Source organism: Podarcis bocagei (genome assembly GCF_964188305.1).
Source record: "Podarcis bocagei genome assembly, chromosome: 9".
In the NCBI taxonomy this organism is placed as follows: domain Eukaryota; kingdom Metazoa; phylum Chordata; class Lepidosauria; order Squamata; family Lacertidae; genus Podarcis; species Podarcis bocagei.
The window spans coordinates 57014779-57036204 of NC_138134.1; the positions used below are offsets into that span (position 1 = coordinate 57014779).

General features: G+C 40.4%; 1 protein-coding gene across 4 annotated transcripts in view; it reads left to right on the plus strand.

The window, feature by feature from the left end:
• Positions 1 to 21426, plus strand: part of TBCK (TBC1 domain containing kinase) — an 82096-nt gene that overhangs the window by 13125 nt on the left and 47545 nt on the right. For all 4 annotated transcript variants that reach the window (XM_081208071.1, XM_081208072.1, XM_081208073.1 and 1 more), the window contains 6 exons: positions 11789 to 11903; positions 14535 to 14608; positions 15242 to 15383; positions 16869 to 16929; positions 18122 to 18183; positions 19364 to 19425. In XM_081208071.1, coding sequence (XP_081064197.1) covers positions 11789 to 11903; positions 14535 to 14608; positions 15242 to 15383; positions 16869 to 16929; positions 18122 to 18183; positions 19364 to 19425 — 516 coding nt within the window. The remainder of the gene's footprint in view (positions 1 to 11788; positions 11904 to 14534; positions 14609 to 15241; positions 15384 to 16868; positions 16930 to 18121; positions 18184 to 19363; positions 19426 to 21426) is intronic.

Consider the following 21426-nt stretch of genomic DNA (forward strand, 5'->3'; position numbering starts at 1 on the left):
TGTATTTGTATGTTTCAAACCTCCTTGTGATCTTTGAATGAAAGGCGGTATACAAATTTCATGAATGCAATGCAATAATAAAAAAATTAATGACTTCAGCTGTAATTGCATTTTGCAGAATTTTGCGGTTTGAGAAATTTTCCCCGTCTGGATATTGACTCTAAATCTGACTCTGGCATTTAAATATTGGAACAACAACAACTCAATATCAATAAAATTGCAGTATACAATCTTGGAAAGGAATGTGCTATGTTTGTAGCCTGCCAGTAGAACTGCGATCTTGTTCATAAGAGTAACTGCCATATATGTCTGTCTGTCTGCATAGCAAAAGATTGTCATTTAACATTTATTTGTTCAAAGTACAAGCAAATAATCAAACTGGATTTTTCATTCTAATTAGAATATTGGTTTCAATTGAAATTCAACAACCTTATTAAGTTCTAGCTAGTGTCATGCAACACAACCCTGTTTCTTTTTATTCAGTGACTAGGCTCCATGAGGCTTGCTTTCTAGTAAGTTTGTTGAAGATTGTAGCCTTAGTGGTTTTACAACTTTGTAAATTGCCTGCCTTTGAATTCCAGTTTTTCTAGTCAGAGGTGCAGAGTCCTAAAAGCTACCTTTTAAAGCTGTTAGTTGAGAAATGTTTTCTTCTGAGCACTGAAAATAAGCACACACACCATTCTGTTATTATTTTTCCACATTATACTTTAAAATGCCCCCCTTTTCTTTTTGAAGCCTTTTGCAATTTTATAATCACAAAAGCCGACAAATGGAGTATGTAGACATTTAGATGGCACCTGCATTATGCATTTTGAATTGTTCTGAATTAGTGAGCGGAGTGGTCATAGTATGTCTTCAATAAAATATAGTTGTCATATGTTTCAGAGGTTATGGTTTTGAAAAATTACCAGTGAACCATCAGAGAGATACAGAGGTATAATATGTTATACATAGACCCTTTGATCGGAAGCAGACTCTGTCTGCAGCTGTTTACTAGCTTGGTGGAAAACATGATCCGACTCGGATGAGTAGGTTTTATTTGCTCTTATTAAACTATTGTCTACTCCATGTATTAGATGTCTTTGTTCCATCCTCTGCTATAAATGCATTACCGTTTGTATTGTGTTCCAAAATCAAACGGGAGGTAGGCTTTATGTGGAAAAGGTTCTCCAAAGGGTAAACATGTAGCTTATAAAAAAATAAAATAAGACGAGGAAAGGGGTAAGAGGAAGGCAAATGCTTTCCAGCAACTGAACACTCATATGATTCCAATTCAGAAGCAGCCATTGATACGGCTTCAAGGGTTGTGTGTGTGGTGCTTTCATTTGGAACACTGAAGAGGCCTTTGGCCCTCTAAATGATGTTGAGTCTTCAGGTCCATGGTTGACCCTAACCATTGGCTACGCTGACTGGTGCTGATGGGAGCTGGACTCCAGAAACATCTTGAGAGTGACAGGTTATCCAGCTCTGTTTTAACTAATGAGATGAATTATGTTTAGGTTGGATTAGGAGATTGGAGTCTGTGGAAAGTGAGCTCGTTTTGAGTAAAATCAGGTTTTGGGGGTGACACAGATGAGTAGGTATTTCTAAGATAATTCTTCTGAAATACTGAATACTGTATGTCTCTCAGTAAAAGAAGGATTAAGGAGAAAGGGGCATAGCTCAAAATGCAATCTTTCTGGGTTAAAATACCTTTCTACAACACCTTTCTGGAACTAATTAGTATGTGTTCATTCTTACAATATAAACATGATTTAAGTGTTGCTGCTACGGATGTAGAAAAGTGCAACCAGTCTGAGCAAATAAGCTGAAGAGCAAGGGAATATTAAAACAGTGGAAAAGTATGGAAGTAGGTAATCAAGAAACTTCTTTTAAAAAACACACAACTATTTGTCACAATCAAGTATAACAACATATATATATAGTTGGGTATTTGTTTATTTCCATTTTAATCCTTTCCCAGTAATTCAATTCCAAAATAGCATTTATTGGTGTGAAGTCATGAAGCAAAATAAATCCATTAGTCATGTCTTGTTTATGCACTATCCAATACTGCTTTTCTTAATTAGTTTGAATTTTTAGTAAATATAAAATGGGAGCTGAAGCTGGTATGCAAAGTAATTCAATCTATAGCAGAAGGTGTTAATGTAACAATAAACGTTACCACTTGCTCTGAGCCAGCCTGGAGGTCATGTAAAATCACATTTTGTTTTGCTGAACCAGGATTTTCATGCCCAAACCTGAGCCAGCTAACAGGTTTTGTGACTAGGATCTGAAACCACAGTTTTAAGCTGGTTTACAAAGCATGCAGTAAGCCTCTGAATGCCAGTTAATGGGAATCAAAGGTAGGGAAAATTGTTGTTAGGCTCATTCTTCCTGAATATTCATTTCCATCTCTCCCTGCCCCCAATAAAAAACAGCATTCTGAGTCCCCTATCTTTTCAGTCCTTATTGATTTTGGGAGGGTATTTTTTCGGTATTTCTGCAAATATTGGGGTTCCCGCACACCTGTTTATACTACCCTCTGTCTGTGGATGGTGCCGTTTTGGTTATATAAGTAAGGATCCTCACTCAGAGAATGAGTTTGCTGTTGGAATATGTGATGGTGATTCTTCAGAGCCTTGACAAACCTCTTGGAAGACTGTCGCGCCATGAAAATGGAAGCGAGCTTGATGTTGAATGCTGAGCAGATAGGAAACAAAAGCAAGCAGAGAATGGAGACTATTCAAAGAATATATAAGATTATATTGTAAAAATGACATTATCCTAGCAGAACTGAATGATACTTGTATATAATAAACAAATAGAATAAATATACTAGAAAAATATACAGGAAAAGTTATAAAACAAACTGTGCGATAAAATTAAGACAATAGAAAAAGTACAACAAAAATGATTGGAAGTTTCTTTCAGAAGACTTTATTAGAAAAGACAGGATGTTATAACCAATATTCATTTCTTATTAACTCTCCTCTTTTTTATTTTTATTTTCTTTATCTTTTTTCTGTTATATTTTCATGTTTAATTTTGCTGCAACTATTTGTAGCATATATGTAAGATGATATTTTAAATCAATAAAGACAAATTTTTAAAAAGGAAACAAAAAGGAAACAAAAGCAAGCAGATCTAGACCCAGCTGGCCTTCTGCACACTTGGAAGCTTAAGCCACTGTGTGGAATTTAAACTACAGTTACAGATCACAAACCATGATTTCACACCGTATCTGAGTCCAGCCATTATGCCCTTTATCATAAAGGACATCATTCATTTCTTCATAGTGAAGAGGCATTAGGATAATTTGCAGCATGTTCATTTGCAAACATTGATCCAGATGATTTTGCTCACATCTTCACATACACTTCTGTAGCATGCCTGATCAGCTACTTCTTTTGCTTCAATACAAATGTCTTCTTTGCTTGTTTGCAAAAGCTTTTAGTCCCTAAACAGACTATCTTTCAAATAATGCTTACTTGGTGCGTTAATACCTTGCCCTACTTTTCCTGTGTCTTGGAAGTTTCTGAAATAAATGGCCTTGCTCAAAAGTAATACTTGCCTAGCGTTTAGAGCAGGGGTAGGCAAAGTGGTGCCTTCCAGATGCTGCTGAACTATAACTCTGTTGACCATGGGCCATGCTGGTTGGGATTGGTAGGAATTTGAGTCCAACAATATCTGGAAGGCACTGGATCAGTGACCCCCAGTTTAGAGTTTGGAAAATCATCTGTTCCCTCACATACACAACCCCCCTTCTAAAGTTCAACATTCCTTGCCAGTTTAAGTGAGCCCAAGAATGTTCCTAAATATATACTTTGAGAACCAGTTTAAGAGTGCCTCAGGTTGGCATGTAAATGTTTGCAGTAATGCTAATCCAAGAAAGGGCATGGAAGAAATAGAGGTTTTCCACAACATAAAAATTAATAATTCTTTTTTTTTAAGTTTACAGCCAGTGAAAGGAAGAGGAGCCTGTTAGATCTCACCAGGCAGGAGAGCTCCCCTTTTAGAAAGTCCTGTTCCTAGTTTCTGCCACCATATTTCCAGTAGAGATGGGCCAAAGAATCTATTTGATCTGTAAGGCCACCGGTCACTCACCTGACTTCGTATCAGATGCCTTAGAGTGTGCTTTGATTCCCCCCCCCCCCCTTTGCAACTGTGGCTTGCATTCGGCACTGTTGGTACCACATGTCAAGCGATGCTGCTGGGGTCAGATCCATGCTTGAGCTTCCAGTTGGAGCTCTGGACTGAATCCAGTGTCTGCTGAAAGCATTTGGTGCCAGATTTACAGAGTGTCAAATGCAAGCCATGTTTGTAAAACGACTGTTTGGCAGATTTAACTTCAATTCACTGTTCTGGCAGGGTGTCAGATCCACCTGATATGATAAATAGATGCTTAGAAGGCTTACAATAAGGAATGCACCTACTTTCTTCCATGCTCACACACAGACGTGCACATAACATTCCCTTGGGCACAAATCACTTTTTCCGTCCTCCATCAGCATTCGCTTGCTTGGGAGCTGATCAGAGCAACTCTGCTGCTGAGGGTTTGATATATGTGTGCCCGTGTGCATTTGTGTGCATATGTCTGGGAAAGGAACTGGAAGCTCCCCCTTTGCCATATTTCTTTCATCTCTTTTTGGTAACAGATAATGTGCTGCTTCTGTGCTTTGACCAGAACTCTTAACTTCTGATTGTGATTGTCTGATGACATTCTGTCTTGCAGTGCTAACCATGACAATTACAGATAGAACTTTCATGATCATTCTCTGCAAGTCTTTCTCTCCTCCACCTCCCAACCAATATTTCTGTGCTTTTGACTGATAGGGCCTTTGGAGTAGGGGGCAACGGGAAGGGAAGGATTTCTAAATAGCTGAATAATTGAGATACTGTGAAAGATGAGATAGGAGAAAAATGGAGGTTAGTTTTGCCTATGGAAGTGGCTTTTGAACTGGGCTTTATAATAGACGCGGGTGGGTAAAACCTCAGTGCCTAGGACTTGCCGATCGCATGGTTGGCGGTTCGAATCCCCGCGGCGGGGTGAGCTCCCGTCGTTCGGTCCCAGCTCCTGCCCACCTAGCAGTTCGAAAGCACCCCCAAGTGCAAGTAGATAAATAGGTACCGCTTTATAGAGGGAAGGTAACGACGTTTCCGTGCACTGCGCTGGTGCTGGCTCGTCAGAGCAACTTCGTCACGCTGGCCACGTGACCTGGAAGTGTCTTCAGACAGTGCTGGCTCCCGGCCTCTTAAGCGAGATGAGCGCGCAACCCCAGAGTCGGACACGACTGGCCCGTACGAGCAGGGGTACCTTTACCTTTACCTTTATAATAGTGAGAAAATCCATTGTCTCATCTTTGAAATCACTTTTTGTTTTGTTTTTTCCTGTGGAAGTCCTACACTAGATGTTCCTTTTCTCCTTTTCATTTTACTATGCATATCAAATTGAATTTGACTTGCTAAAAAGAGGGGGGAGGACAAGTATTTTAATAAGTTTCTACTCAGTTATTGTCATCTGTTGAAATGGTGTGTTGAAACCCAGTGCATAAACCTGGTGGCCTGCTATGTCAGCATTTTTTCATGGCTTTACATTTTATTAAATCAATATATTCCTTTTGGCCTTGCTATCAAGGAGGAGGCTGTAAGACAGATTTTGTGATTTTCACAAACTTAAGCTGGAAAACAGTATACAAGGTCACTATGCAATATTATTTATATTTTTAAGGAAAGAAAAATAATGATGAAATTAATTAGTAATTTCCTGTCAGGAACTCTTTAGGGGGGGAAATACATCGAGAGGATAATGCTAATAATATGAATGACTTGGTTTTTTAAAAGAATTGCAGCTGAAAAAGCACAAAGAAACCCAAAGACTTGCTTCCAAATATTTTAAATATCTGAAAGTGGCTCTAGAGGGCAATTTGTATTCTCCAAAGGTCTTTACTCTCCTGCATGAAAAAGGTGTGGGTTTTTGGTAACAGTTCTTGATAAATATCATTGTTGGTTTTAATTGGAAGGTTGCATTACTTCTGCGGTTGTTTGTTTTGTACAAAGCATGATCAGGATCCAAAGGGTTGTGAGCCAAACGTCTTGCACATTTTCACATGTGCGAGAGTTGATGCAAGAAACTTACCTTAATGTTAAGCAATGGAACGAATAATTACCATGTTCTATCATTAAGCTTGTGTATAAAAATTGGACCAAAATCTTTTCGTGAACCTCAGTTTTCCTTTCATGAGCCTGTATGTATTAATTACATTTAAATAGAAATTTAAAATTACTGTAGCTCAGAAGTAGGCCTCGGGGTCAATCCTTGACAACTCTAGTTAAGACTTATTATGAAGGACCCCCAACTAAAACCCTGGCTAGCAACTGCAAGTCGTGGCTGACCGTAGCGAGTTAGATGGATCAGTGGTCTATATCCGTATATAAGGCAGCTTCTTCATGCGCCATTGCCACCCAGCCATGGAGGCAGGGATATGGATGTATTTTGGAGCAATGGAAGCAACTGCTACCTTTGTACAGTATGCTACATTCCAGCCACACAAAAGTCCCACTCCTTACCCACGAATCATAATAACTGTTGGTGGATTTATCATCCGTGAATTTCCTTAATCCTAATTTTATCTATCCTAGTTTTTTTAATCCCCCCCAACTTTCTCCCCTGTCATTTCCATTAATTGTTTTTTTTAAGGGCTATTAAACAAAATAACAAAGGAACACGTGGCATCTTGAAAGGCCAGCAAAGGTTATGTCATAATAAAATTTGCTGTTGCAAGGCTCTTGGTTCTGTTTGCTGCAAAAGACCCAGGTTCTATCCTTGGCATCTCTAGCGAGGGCTTGGGGAAAAAACAACAACACAATTTTCTCAGTGTAAGAAGTAATGAGCTAGCTGGACCAGTGCTCGGACTCATATATGATCCTCATCGAATTCCTTTCACAATTTCAAAATGCCGTAAAAAGACCATAAAAAGACTTCTTCTGGATATGACCAAAGACCCATTCAGCCCAACATCCTGTTCTCTCAGTGGCTAACCACATTCTTGTCTCATTATACATGACTTAGCCATTTTTCACCTTCTCAGCCCTTGCCTTTTCCTGTAAGACCTATTGCAGTCGTTAAGAGTCGTCAACAGGCTCATCTCAGCTATCTGCCAATCTCCTATTCCCACCACCCTTCTGAGTAATACCCCTCCCCACCTTCTCTCTATATAGAAGGATCTGGCAACTTCTGTTTCAGTGTATCTGAAGAAGTGTGCATGCACACGAAAGCTCATACCAAGAACTAACTTAGTTGGTCTTTAAGGTGCTACTGGAAGGAATTTTTTTATTTTGACTATGACAGACCAACATGGCTACCTATCTGTAACTGGAACCACATTCTTGTGGAAAGCCTACAAGCAGGACCTGAGCCCAAGAGGATTCTCCCAATTTTTGATTGCCAGCAACAAATTGGAAACAGGAGAATACAGTGGTGCCTCTGGTTACAGACGCTTCAGGTTACATACATTTCAGGTTACAGACACCACTAATACAGAAATAGTACCTCGGGTTAAGAACTTTGCTTCAGGATGAGAACAGAAATTGTGCTCCAGGGGCACAATTTCTAAAGCTGAAGTGGTGCTTCAGGTTAAGAACAGTTTCATGTTAAGAACGGACCTCCGGAATGAATTAAGTACTTAACCCGAGGTACCACTGTATATACAAAAGGCAACAAATTCTATATGAATGGTTTAAAAACTTTTTAAAAAACTCATCAGGCAAGATGAAAATGAATGCGAAAGGCCTGAAAAAATAAAAAAAGGTATTTGCCTGGCTCAGAAATTGACACCCACGTTTCGAATCTACATTGTGATGCCTTAAAATCTGGCTTTAGTGCAAGTTGTGAAAATGAATAGGTCTGGTAGTCAGTTGCGGCTGCATGCAAATGAAGTGAGACTCTGCAGTCTGGGAGTGTTTTTTCCATAATATATATATTAACCACAGTCTCCTTGATAAAGCCTTCTATTTATAATGGCTAATAAAAATATTGAAGAAAAGTGTTTGCTTGTGGTATGTAATCAAATCACGATGGGGTACGTAACAGCTAGGCTAACCCTAAAGAATATGCACTTAATAGAACAACTTTTGTTTTATTATCAGTGTGTTCATCAGTGGCAGAAGCTGCTGAAGCCTTAAGGTCAGGCATAGCGTCTCTGCTGAACTGTGCAAAGTGTTCCGTTCTAATAATTTCTGCAACCTGAAGAAGAGATTATGGTGTGCTGGATACGCTAATGGTCATCCTTTCCAGACTTCCTTTCACTATAAGAGATACAACTTCTTTATTTTTTATGAACATCTTCTGCAGACTCAAAGATACTTGCATTATGTGGTATTCCACTCATTCCAGTAGCTGGTTATATTTTGAAAAACCTCTTTTCCCGCACCAAGCAGATGGAATTCTTTGTTTAAAGTGGATCTGTTTCAGTAACAGTGAATGAACAGACTACTGTGCCACCACTAAATGAGAGTCACACCTGAAAAACTTGGCAGAATTAAACTGAGAAAATAATACACCTATCTGTTTAATTTGCCACCTTGATTAACATCAAAAAATTAATTCATCTATAAATAGAAATTGTTTTGAAATGAAAGCCATGGTCCAACAGGAGCCTCCAAGGCGCTGGGGGTTGGAAACATGGCTGGCCAGCTCTGTATTACACAGTTTATTCCCGATTTAACAGGGTTTCACCCTTGCGAATCTCCAGCTTAAAATTCTGTTTGGCTGCACTTTGGGTTTGGCCTTGGTTTAGCCATAAAGCTGGAAACAGAATCCGAAGAATAGATAAACACACAAGTGAGAAAGCTGTGCTTGTCTCTACAGCCATTTCCACAGCCAAACCCAACAAGTGGTTCCAGAGAAAGAGAGGAAAGTGAATGTGAAGTTCTGACTGTATACGCTTGGCCCTCTCGCACACACCCATTTTTTTGGAAACTAGTTAGAACTTGTAAAAAAACAATAATTGTACATTCTGGCATACAAGTTTACTGCACACTTACTGCATGGAGGAAGGGGGGGGTTGTGTGTGTGTGTTTTTAAGACCTGCCATTTTATTATGGAGAGCTCATTTGCCACAGTTCAGTATCCCATCACCTTCTCCTTCGGACCCTTTCATCTTTGAACCTAATTCCAAGCCTCTTATCCCTTCCTTTTTCACAACCCCCTGTGCACTCACATTTCTCCTTTCCCCTTCCACCCTCCTCTGCACTTTTCTCAACTCTTCCTTGTACATAGATCACTCTCATTTCCATGCCTTATCCTTTCTCCTATTGTGGAACGCACTTTGCGCGTACACACACACATGCCATTGTCCCCTTCGCTCCCTTTTTGTATGCATCTGCTCTGCAGTATTTGTTATTTATTTATCTAACAGAATTAGTATACTGCTTAATCATCCATTACCTCTAAACGGTTTGCACCGAACCTTAAAAAATACTGAGCACTCAATCCCAAGGTTAGATTCTTATGAGGTAAGTGTAAGGTCACTTTCTTGTCTCTTGGTTAGGAATGGGGCAGAAATTTGATTTAGGTCACATTTACCAAATCAGAGGCTCTGAAATTGTAAGCAAACCAAAACGCAGCAATCCCTTGATATTCCCGCTTCTCTGAACTTTGCAATGCAGTTCTCAGCCCTCGTGATGTGTACCAAAAAATGCATATGCTAGTGTAAATTGTTAATAAAGATTCATATGTTTGTGAGAATAACATAGCAAAAGGCACTCTCTTAGGGAAAATTGCTCTGCAAAATAATGTGCGTATTAGGCAAAACTGTGTGCGTATAATATATTAGAACTCCACATTAAAACATTGGTGGATTTTCATCAGGACTTTAAAAAAACACACCCAAAAACGATGTGGAAATCTGGGGAATTGAATTTAAGAATGGGAAAATGAGAAAGGGAGAGGTTTATTCATCCTCCCTTGTAGCCCCTGCCACTCTTAATGGGCTTCTATTTGCGTGCGCTGAGAGAAAAAATGTGGGCTATCCTTTGGTATGAATTTTGAATGGTCAGAAGCATTAGGGATTCATTTAGCATTTCAGACTAAAAAGCATTTTCCAAACAGCTGAGGGTCCCTGTTAAAGAAGATGAAAGCAAATTATATCCCTGCTGCTTCATTATGTAAATTTGGAGGAGGGTTGTTGTTTTTTTTAAATTATATCCTCTGACCACCAGCTGCATCTAACATCACCAGCTTAGATTCTTCTTACAAGTTCGGTCTGTATTAGTATTGTCTTGGGGATAGAAGGAGAGGAGGGTCTTTTTCTTTAGTGTGTTCATCCAGCGGGCGTAATTATGAACTCTGAGGGGGATAATTAAAAAGTCCACATTTTTTAAGTACTCTCATCCAGTAAAGCGTCCATTGATGTATATGGGGCATTTTGTTCCAGAAGTAGTATGACTCTGCAGACATTTCTGCATTCAATTAGGGTTGTTTCATGTTTTGGAGTCTTGTGCAAACAAAAACAGTTAGACACATTTTTAAAAAAGGAAACTTCAGAGTCGTCCTGTCTGCTTATGTCATCCCATATTTTCCTCACAGTAATTACTGATAGAATTCTAAACTTAAGTATTCACAGGGAGCGGAATAGTATAAAAACGATGGTTTCTATCCCTCAGTTTGCAGAGGTCTTAGCATGCATTAATTTTCACCTGTCCACTGAGGACTTCGTTGCAAACCTAAGAGAGATGGTCATATTGCCTTCCCCATAGCACAAGGAGATCCTCATGTAATGTGTTTATTACATGCTTTACTTTAATAGTTAAAGCAATTGTTACAATTTAAACTGTGGGAGTATAGAGTTGGCTCTGTATAGGGTTTAGCATTTAATCCTGAATTTCTGCTTTCGGGTGCTCTGACTTTTATAGTGCAAAGATAATCAGAGGAGGCCCTCTAGTGTTTCAGTGAATTACAGCTTCTCACATTCACGTTTTTCTGATTCTCCACTCTGGAGATTGAACAAAAAATCCAGTGGATTTAAGACCCCTGGACCATACGACCCGACACCTACACTTAACTGTGTTTTGTTAAATATAACTCAGGCTGCAGTCCCATATACAATTATTTGAGTTTAAGCTACATTGAACTTCTACTTCTAAGAAGAAACATATAGTATTATACTGCCAGTGGCACTCCAACTGATAATTTTAAGTTGGGTAAGGAGACCAGGAGAGCAAGTTAACCTAATATTTATCAAAAGATAGATAAATGACAAACTATGCAAATTTTGTATGCATTTGATTTGAAAAAAACACATTTCTGTGATCATATTGATATATTCTTTAAGCTGAGGGTTGTATCGCAACCTATGGAGAAGTGCAAGAACTAAAGAATATGTTCTGATCTGTGTATTAGTCTGGGAAGTACGAACCAGATCTACTCACTTAAAAATGCAGACCAAACAAAATCCTTGTGAATCTTTAGCTCTAGCTAGTTTCACTTCTGATACTGATACCTGCAGGAAGTTTCCAGGCCTGTGAGAATCCTCCATATGGTTGACCTCCTATGACACATCTTCTTAAAGGACACGAAACTCGTTTGAACCTATAAACAGCACCATTCTCTTGTGAACCCAGCTGTGAACCCAGCGAACTCGCCTCTAGGCTTTTATTATGCTTTCCCGTCTACCTCTATCCTGTCTGCTTAATTTGGATAGTAACCTTTGATTATGTGGGGAGAATTATGAGTGGCTAAGATCAGCTGAAAATATTGCTTCAGGCCAAAATAACTGAAACAGTCTATTTTCTTACTATTTCACTGCAGCCCTTTTAGGATTTCATGTATCGCCTATGAAGTGCTGGAGGGCTTGCAGTACATGAACAAGCATGGAATAGTCCACCGTGCACTTTCACCTCACAACGTCCTCATGGATCAAGAGGTAAGGCTAGAAGATTTTGTTTTTGCTGTCGGTCTGCATCCTTTGTCAACATCAATGTAATAAGAACTTCGTTTGAAATCTTTTTGAAAGATACCTCTCTTATAAAAGCAACATTTTGCATTTAAATGCAAGGTAAATTCTTACTTTCATATTTTGCACAGTTTTGTCTATATGGCACTCTTCCCCCATGTAAATGGAAGATACACGTCTACCTTTATCTAAAATGGAACACCTTTCCTAGACACGAATGCAGTGACTTCATTTGGATGTCATGAACCATTGTTTATTGTGAAATTCAGTTTTGCTTAGCAGATCGTCTAAATCCAGACACATGGTTTAGCTCTTGCAGACAAACCCAAGCCATAAACCATCGTGAAAACCTTAGTTGTTTTGCTGAAACTGTTTTATTGCTGCTAATAGAATATTTTTAGACATTTTAGCATTTTAAAGATTTGTGGTTTTATGGTTTGTAATTATCCAGTGAATGAATTTTATGTTTGTAATACTTTGTGGGTCTTCTCGAGATTTAATCTCTGGAAGTTGGCGTATAAATTCTGGGATAAATACACACATAAATAAATGGGAATATAATTATGCAGGCTTCCTGAAAAATATTTTGATTTCACAAATTTGAGACTGCCTTTCACACGTATCCTAGCGTTCAACAGAAATAAATGTCTTCAGCTACACAGCTGGGAAACTTTGTCGAGAACGACAGCTCTTACGTTTTCATCTTACAATGGTGTTCATTGAAAATCTTCTGCATGGGACATAAAAGTTTTGTCTACAAATGTTGGCAATTTGGGTAGAGGGAAAGCTGAAGCAAGACTGAGCAATGTTCTGAAATACCACACTTAGGTCCACTTTGCACATAACACTGAGCCACACCACAACTTATCAAAAGCAAAGAAACGTGCTGGTTCCTGGACCAAAGATTGCAGCTGCACTATGGTTCTGCACTATGCAGAGCTAAGCCACGGTCTGTCTTAGTGCTACATCCTAACTTGATTTTGTGGTTTGCCTGTGGGTTTGGATATAATGCTCAGCCAGCGGTGGGGAACATTGGGTCCAGGAGCTGAGGGCCACTTATCTGGACCGAGACACACCATAAGCCCGGGTTTGAATGCAACGCTAAGCATGGGTGGGGAATATTATCCCCAGGGACCAAATATGGTCCTCTAGACTTCTCTTTTTGACCTTTGGGACTCTTCAAATGCATGCTCCCACACCAGCCATGCTCTAAATCCTCCTCAAGTGGTTTTCCTTGGCAAATGTGTCCTTAAACCATGAAAATGCTTTCTACTTGCCTGCATGGAGAGAAGTGTGTGTGTGTGTGTGTGTGTGTGTGTGTGTAACCCCGTCCCCAATCTTTGCATGACTATACCTAGTAGGCTACTAGGTATTGTAGGAATATGCCAGGGGGTCCACGCAGCCCCCGAGATGAGACAAACCTCTCCGGGTGTCATCCTGAAGTTGCGCAGCTACGGGACGCCCATAATTCATCAGTCCTGGTACGCTCCAGTAACACATAGCAGATGCCTATGTGCACACACACTCAGCAGAGCTTAGCGGAAACAAAGTGGATATTGATGTGCTCATTCTAAGCTTTTATGAAGCAGTATATACAGAATTGATGCTTTTTAATTATGGTGCTGGAGGAGACTCTTGAGAGTCCCATGGACTGCAAGAAGATCAAACCGATCTATTCTGAAGGAAATCAGCCCTGAGTGCTCACTGGAAGGACAGATCATGAAGCTGAGGCTCCAATACTTTGGCTACCTCATGAGAAGAGAAGACTCCCTGGAAAAGACCCTGATGTTGGGAAAGATGGAGGGCACAAGGAGAAGAGGGCAAGATGGTTGGACAGTGTTCTCGAAGCTACCAGCATGAGTTTGACCAAACTGCGGGAGGCAGTGGAAGACAGGAGTGCCTGGTGTGCTCTGGTCCATGGGGTCACGAAGAGTCGGACACGGCTAAACGACTAAACAACAACATATACAGGACAAAGTGATCATGGGATTCTCTTATTTCAGCTCCAAGAGAGAACAGAAAGTAAAAAGTACAAAAATACAACAGAGCAGAAGAGATAAGGCTAGCTTCCGTTCTCAGGCTTTCCAAGCCTAGAAAGTAAACACAGACATGTGATTGTAACACATCCAGCAACAGAGGAGTGAAATGCTAACAGGTATAACCTGTATTTGTTAGACCAATAGAGTTTGGGTGATGGTGATTGTAGTCTCCTGAACAAAGGTAAGAGTCATATGTATTGTTCACCCACTTTTGTGTCTGGCCCTTCTTGGCACTGACTGCCCTTCCCTGGTTGCCCACAAGGGAATGCGGGCCTAGGGCTGAAAGAGGTTCCCCCAGGCTTAGGTCCAGGTAGGAAAGGAGCTTGCAGCCGTAATCTTTGGTCTGGGAACCTCTTTGCCCTTCCATGCTAAGTCGTGATTTGGCCTAGGGCTACGTCCAGACAGAGTAATCATATCTGGTAGTTTCTCACCATCAGATTTTTGGCCATGGAAATTGTGAATTCAAACATGAATGTCAATGCATTTTCAAACACAAAGCTTCCTGCAAGGTAGAAACCCTCATTAGGTTGATAATCAGTACATTTCTTCCTCTTTTTAATAGGGTCATGCTAAACTGGCTAAATTCGGCCTTTACTACATGACAGCTTATGGTGCCGATGTTGATTTTCCTATAGGGTAAGTTTTACGTTGTGACATTCTAGGAATCGTACGTTGTGTGTGAACCTTTTGTTTTCCCCCAAGAATATCTCCTCACACCTGACAAAGAATAATGGTTGATTCTATTATTCTAAGCCTGGTTGCCATGAGAAATGTAAAACTTGACTTTGGCTACCAGACAGTATTCTGGTTAAACTTAGGAGAATCTCATCTTAGCAGCGTTCGAAGGCCTCATCTAGAGCTCATGTAATTGACAAGCGACTATACACTCAAATCACCCTCACACATTTACCCCTGATATTTCCAGTGAAGCAGCAGGAGAGCAATCAGCATTTACACTGCAGATAATTGCAATGCTGTTAAACCAGGATTTGAAAGCAGGCTATTCATTTATTCATTCATTAAATTTCTATACCACTTTCCCCTCAAAGAGCTTAAGGTTTTTTTCACCACTGTCTTTTATCCTCACAACAATCTTGTGAAGTAGGTTAGGCTGACACTTTTTATTTCTACCTTGTCAAGGGTTTTTTAAGCTATAAAAGATGACGTGCAGTTTAATGAGACAGGTGTCCATTATGAAAATTCAATGGATTTGTCCTGCAGGCCTTTTGAAATATGCTTTTGCTTTTATTATTGTACCATTACTTGTAGGTATCCATCATATCTGGCACCGGAGGTAATTGCACAGGGAATTATCAAAAACAGTGATCATATGCAAAGTGAAAAGCATCTCCCTTCGGGCCCTAAATCGGACGTGTGGTCCCTTGGTGTTATATTATTTGAGCTTTGTGTGGTATGTATCTGACATTATTCTATGTATTTGGATTATCAGGTTGCTGCTGTGCAAAACATATTCCGTATATGTTTATTTTTTGTTGAGTGACCTTGTTTTTAAGAGAAAGGTGAGGATTCAAAATACTGAAACAAATTCAAAACAGTAAGAACAGTATAAACGTCATCATACCAGAAATATATTATTCATAGGAAAAACTGATTTCACCTTCACCTCAATAATTTTGTAAATAGAGATGTTATATCAGGGATGGCTAACGTGGTCCTCCAGATGCAGTTGGACTCCAGCAACCATCAGTTTCAGCCATAATAGTCAATGGTCAGGAATGATGGGAGTTGTAGTCCAGCAGTGTCTGGTGGGCTACAGGTTCCTAACCCCTGTTATTTTACTGAGGGGCTTAATTTATTTTACTGCTTACTTGAAAGGGCATGTGGCATTTTTAGAAAAATATACATAAATTCTGAAATTTATTTATCACTTGGGCCGTGATTTTGTAAACTCCTTCAGTTTGCACCATTTGGTTCTGCCAGTTGTTGAGGCTTGATAGCAAAATAATATGCTCTTGACGTAGCCTTATTGGAACAATAAGGGCTATGTTGGATCTGTGACTTGATCTAGATTTCTCTAGGTTTAAGCAATGTCTAACAATTTAAAAGCATTGTGAAAAGCAGCTTTCATTCATCTGATAAAATTTAGAGCATAATTTGTTGCAAGGATAAAAGTCTGCATATTTTGTTGACAGTTTCCTTCACATGAAAGAAACAATGACCTATAACCTTTGTAAAATTAACCACCTTTTTACCTTAAGGCAGTGCTTCTCATGAAGCCAGAGCTGATTTTCTTTTTCACTGCTCAAAATGCAACAACTGCAGCAATTAACGTGGTCACTGAAGAACAACCATACAACAACAAAAACCCCATATTATAATGATTTATATTCTATAATTTATATTCTATAACTTTATTCCTGCATCATTATTTTACCACATCTTTTATTTGAATAATATAATCAAATGTTAATTAATGATCTTCAAAGTTAGCATGACAGTTTCTAATGGGCATCTATAGGTTACTTACGTCTGTAACCCCCAACCCTGTTTCCTCCTTTAAAAATCCTATTGAATTCAGTGGTAGGTAGGCAGTAGGGCTAGGATTGCAGCCGAAGTCAGCAAACATTATCATGTAGACCAAAAACATTATCACCAAATATACCGTATTTTTTGCACCATAACACTCACTTTTTTCCTCCTAAAAAGTAAGGGGAAATGTCTGTGCGTGTTATGGAGGGTATGCCTACGGGTGGCATGCCTACGGATTTTCCTCCTCTAAAAACTACGTGCGTGTTATGGTCGGGTGCGTGTTATAGAGCGAAAAATACGGTATTTCTTTTAATGCAAACTTCAAGAGCATATAATGGCTGTGTGTTTTATCATAAGCTTTTCATAATGACCCTCCTTTAACCACATACCTTACTGTTGCCTTTAGGGCAGAAAGCTGTTCCAGAGTTTGGATATAGCCGAAAGACTAAAACTTATACTTAATCTTGGTGAGTAATGTGAAAACAGCTGCGGGGCACAAAGACTTCATAAAATCTCAGATGAGTCCAGAGGTCGTGATACTGAATTTGGGAATGTAAATGCTTTCAGTGCACTGGAAAGTTAAACAGAACAGCACTACCCATCGAGAAGAGGATAGTTACTGTTGAAGAGAATTCAACGGTACGGCAAAAGTATGAGCTGCCGCTTATCATGGTGATCTTGACTTCCTGTATTGCACCAAATAATTTGCAAAGGTCAAGGAAGGGATCACTGCTGCCCCAAACAAGCACAAGTCCCAACATAATGCTTGCCTCCGCAGGATAACTTTTGGAGATAATAACCAGCAAGAGACAAAAATTAGTGCGGCCTGTACCTGTGTGGCTGCAGCCAGGTTCTGTTCCTGCCCTTGCTACAGGGTGCTAAGTAGTTGACAACTTCCCTTCTAGTCTTGTGCAGGGAATGCAAGGCACAGTGGACAATAGTTGCCAAGGTTGACCAGTCCTTCACACAGTGATTGGCTTGAAACGGAATAGGTCCTGACCACCTTTGACCCACCTCCTCCCTGCTTCTTGGGGCTGTTCTGACATCTAGGCCATTGCAGATGTCTGGCCATGCCAATCACCAATGCTGAACTGGCCCCGAAAACCCAGCTGTTGTCTGGAAAACTGTAGCTGGGGCACTTCTAATGGAATAAAACTGAGTTTGTTGGTAGTGCCCTTTCGTAATCTTCTCTCATATTAATCAGTGCATAGTTACACTGATTACAAAACTTCACAGTGTTTTTTGATAGAGTAAATTTATTACAGGATTTAGGTGCACGGACCCTTCTCTTACATACATGGCAAGTTGTATGTTAACGAAGCTTACTTGTTAAAAACGTATGAGGAGAAAATATTGTTATTGGTGGGTGGGTGTCTGTTTTTGTGTCTGCAACTGTCTGCTTTCCTGTTTCAGGTTTGGTGTTGAGCCCCTAAAGCAGTGATAGGCAATCAGTGGCCCTCTAGATGTTGCCGGACTGCACGTCCCATCATCCTTGACCATCGGCCATGCTGGCTGGATCTGATGGGAGTTGGAGTCCTGCAAGGGCCACAGGTTGCCCACCCCTGCTCTAAGGAGGTGAAATATATTTATGGTTTATGGTTTATCTTTGAACAGTGTTACATTGCCAACATTTGTTCTTCCTCCTCTTCTTATATACAGGATGTGTGGATGATATCATAACAGTCCTAGCTGAAGAACATGGTTGTCTTGACATCATTAAGGTCCGAATATATCCAGCCCTCCCTCTTGCTTGATTATAAGAACTGTTTGTCACAGTATTGGATTTCTTCCCTTGAAATGTTTTTTTGTTTTGTTGTTGTTGTTGTTCTAAAATTCATTTCTCTGGCAGTCTTTCATGTTTTAAGTGTGTGTGTGTTATTTAAAGCTCATCTTACTTGATGAGCTTGATATTTACCTGAGATTATTCAACTTCAAAATAATAATTATACAAGTTTTAAAATAAACCTGAGCAGGCATATGTGAACCATACACAAATCCCACTCTTAGTGTTGTTGTTTTTTATTTGTTGAACTGGCACACGGTGGCGAAGTGATAGCAAATTAGATGCTGTTAAGAGTTCAGCTCCCATCTGCCCCCAACACGCATGGCCAGTGTTTAGTTGGAGTTGGAGTCCAAAAATGTCTGGAAGGGACCTTGTTGGCTGCCTCTGCTGCTACAAATCTACTATTTGGTCAGAGTTCAGCAAAAAAAAAAGGATAGTGGGACTGGGGACGCGGGTGGTGCTTTGGGTTAAACTACAGAGCCTAGGACTTGCTGATCAGAAGGTCGGCAGTTCGAATCCCCACGATGGGGTGAGCTCCCGTTGCTCAGTCCCTGCTCCTGCCAACCTAACAGTTTGAAAGCATGTCAAAGTGCAAGTAGATAAATAGGTGCCGCTCCGGTGGGAAGGTAAACGGCATTTCCGTGCACTGCTCTGGTTCGCCAGAAGCGGCTTAGTCATGCTGGCCACATGACGCGGAAGCTGTACGCCGGCTCCCTTCGCCAATAAAGCGAGATGAGCGCCGCAACTCCAGAGTCGGTCACAACTGGACCTAATGGTCAGGGGTCCCTTTACCTTTATAGTGGGACTACTGATTTCAAAATGATTGCTGAGTCTAAATACTCAGGTTGATATCTGCAAAGCTAATGTATGTTCATCATTAATGTGTGCCCGATAAATGAAAGCTCTTCTCTCTTGTCAAAATCAGTATATGATGAAAATCGGTTTGTCCACAAATTATATCCAACCCAGAAGATATAGGTTAAACCCTTGGCTCTTAGAATTCAAGAACAACATACTCCTGATTGCTTCATTTTGAACTGAAATGCATGCCTGTTTAAATGCTGCACTGAAGGGCATACACTTGCTTCAACAACAATATCTATACGTTTCTCAACCAGGAACTTCCTGAAAATACTTTAACGCTACTGAAGAAGTGCCTTACATTCCACCCTTCTAAGCGGTGAGTGCGCTTTTAAAGTACAGTGAATAATGATGCTTAAAATAAGGGAAATGCAACTGCCATACTGCAGCCATCTGCTGCTACTTACCTAAAAATGAGAGCCATATATGCCGGTCTATTTTTACGTCTTCTTGCTAATTTTGCAGTTTGTGTCTATTAACAAAGACTCCAGTCCTGTTTATGTTTGTGTAGAGATGACAGTGCCTGGTTAATGTTGGCACAGCCACATCTATGAACCAATTATTTCCCAAATTCTGCAAATCCATATTTGCCACCAAGTCATCTGCAGCCAATCATGGATTCCCAAAAGCCATACCTCTGTGAAAACAGTTGTTTGCAAACTTTATGAATATACTTGTTCTTGTTTTTTCATTCACACCTTATACAGTGGTACCTCGGGTTAAGTACTTACTTCGTTACGGAGGTCCGTTCTTAACCTGAAACTGTTCTTAACCTGAAGACCACTTTAGCTAATGGGGCCTCCTGCTGCCGCCAAACTGCCGGAGCACAATTTCTGTTCTCATCCTGAAGCAAAGTTCTTAACCTGAAGCACTATTTCTGGGTTAGCAGAGTCTGTAACCTGAAGCGTATGTAACCTGAAGTGTATGTAACCTGAGGCACCACTGTAGATGAGTTTCTAGAGATAGAATGTGTGGTCTGCAAACTATCAGTGACAGCACCAGGCATCTGGTCCAGGGGTAGGGTAAGAATGCAGGGTTTAGATTCTTTCACGTTCCCTTCCCCTCTTTGCTTAAATAAATGTTCAGTGCTCTTGTCGATAATCATACCCAAGGCATGTGCCCATCAGGCGTTAAAAGGTGTAGTTCTACAAGTAGGTAAAAAACAGCAGGCAGAAGCTTGTGTGTGTTTGGCGTAAACTGGATGAGGAGGTAAGAAAGTTATGGAGAATTTAAAATACAATTTGCTGTAGCAACTTACGGTATGCTTAATTGTTTTTCTTCCAAGCGTTTTAGACATAAGCTTAATTCACGGGCCACTTCACATGCTACGATTAGCCCTATTTCACAGCTCATAAGAGTGATCGCATAAGCAATGTTGTATGCTAGGAGGAAAGATATGCAGTATCTCAGGAGCGACTCCAGTAAATTGGAGGCGCTGAAACAGAAATTCATGTTCATGGAAATTGCTGTTGTGGGGCATAACTTCACCTAAGTAGTTAAATGCACAAACGAGCAACTGATTATAGCTTGAGGGCTGGCTGTATTTTTAGAAGGTAACACAGTTGCAAAACATTGTGGTTGGTAATTATTTTTATAGCCTAGCTACAAAAAAAAGAAAAGAATACAATGGAGACATTAAACTGCTAATTGGGAGAAAAACAAAAGAAATAATGCATCCATGGATTAAGCCTCACTGAATGCACTGAGGTGCCTGGACCTGCCTGCAGTTGCTGCCTGGGGACTTCCATCTGCCTGGACTTGCAGCTGCTGAGAGTAGCTTAGGGGCAAGGACCCTATGAAGACAGGCAGCATTTGGTAACATCTGCTGCCCCAGCTTCTGGGCCAGCTCTATAAAGCCTGTCTTGGGGACGAGGCCACCACCCAAAGGGAGACACCAAACAGTTTGTCCCTTGGGGGGGCAGCACTTCAGGGGTGGAATGAGGGCATGGGCCAGCCTCTTTGTGGTAAGATCAGGGGTCAGCAAACTTTTTCAGCAGGGGGCCGGTCCACTGTCCCTCAGACCTTGTGGGGGGGGCCAGACTATATTTTTTTGGGGGAAATATGATCGAATTCCTAGGCCCCATAAATAACCCAGAGATGCATTTTAAATAAAAGGACACATTCTACTTATGTAAAAACACGCTGATTCCCGGACTGTCCGCGGGCCGGATTTAGAAGGTGATTGGGCCAAATCCAGCTCCTGGCCCTTAGTTTGCCTACCCATGGGTAAGATCAGTGTTTTTGAAGGGGCGGCAATATTTTAAATTGTTGTTTCAATTGTTAAGTGTATTAGTTTGCATACGTTAGCATTGTTAATGGT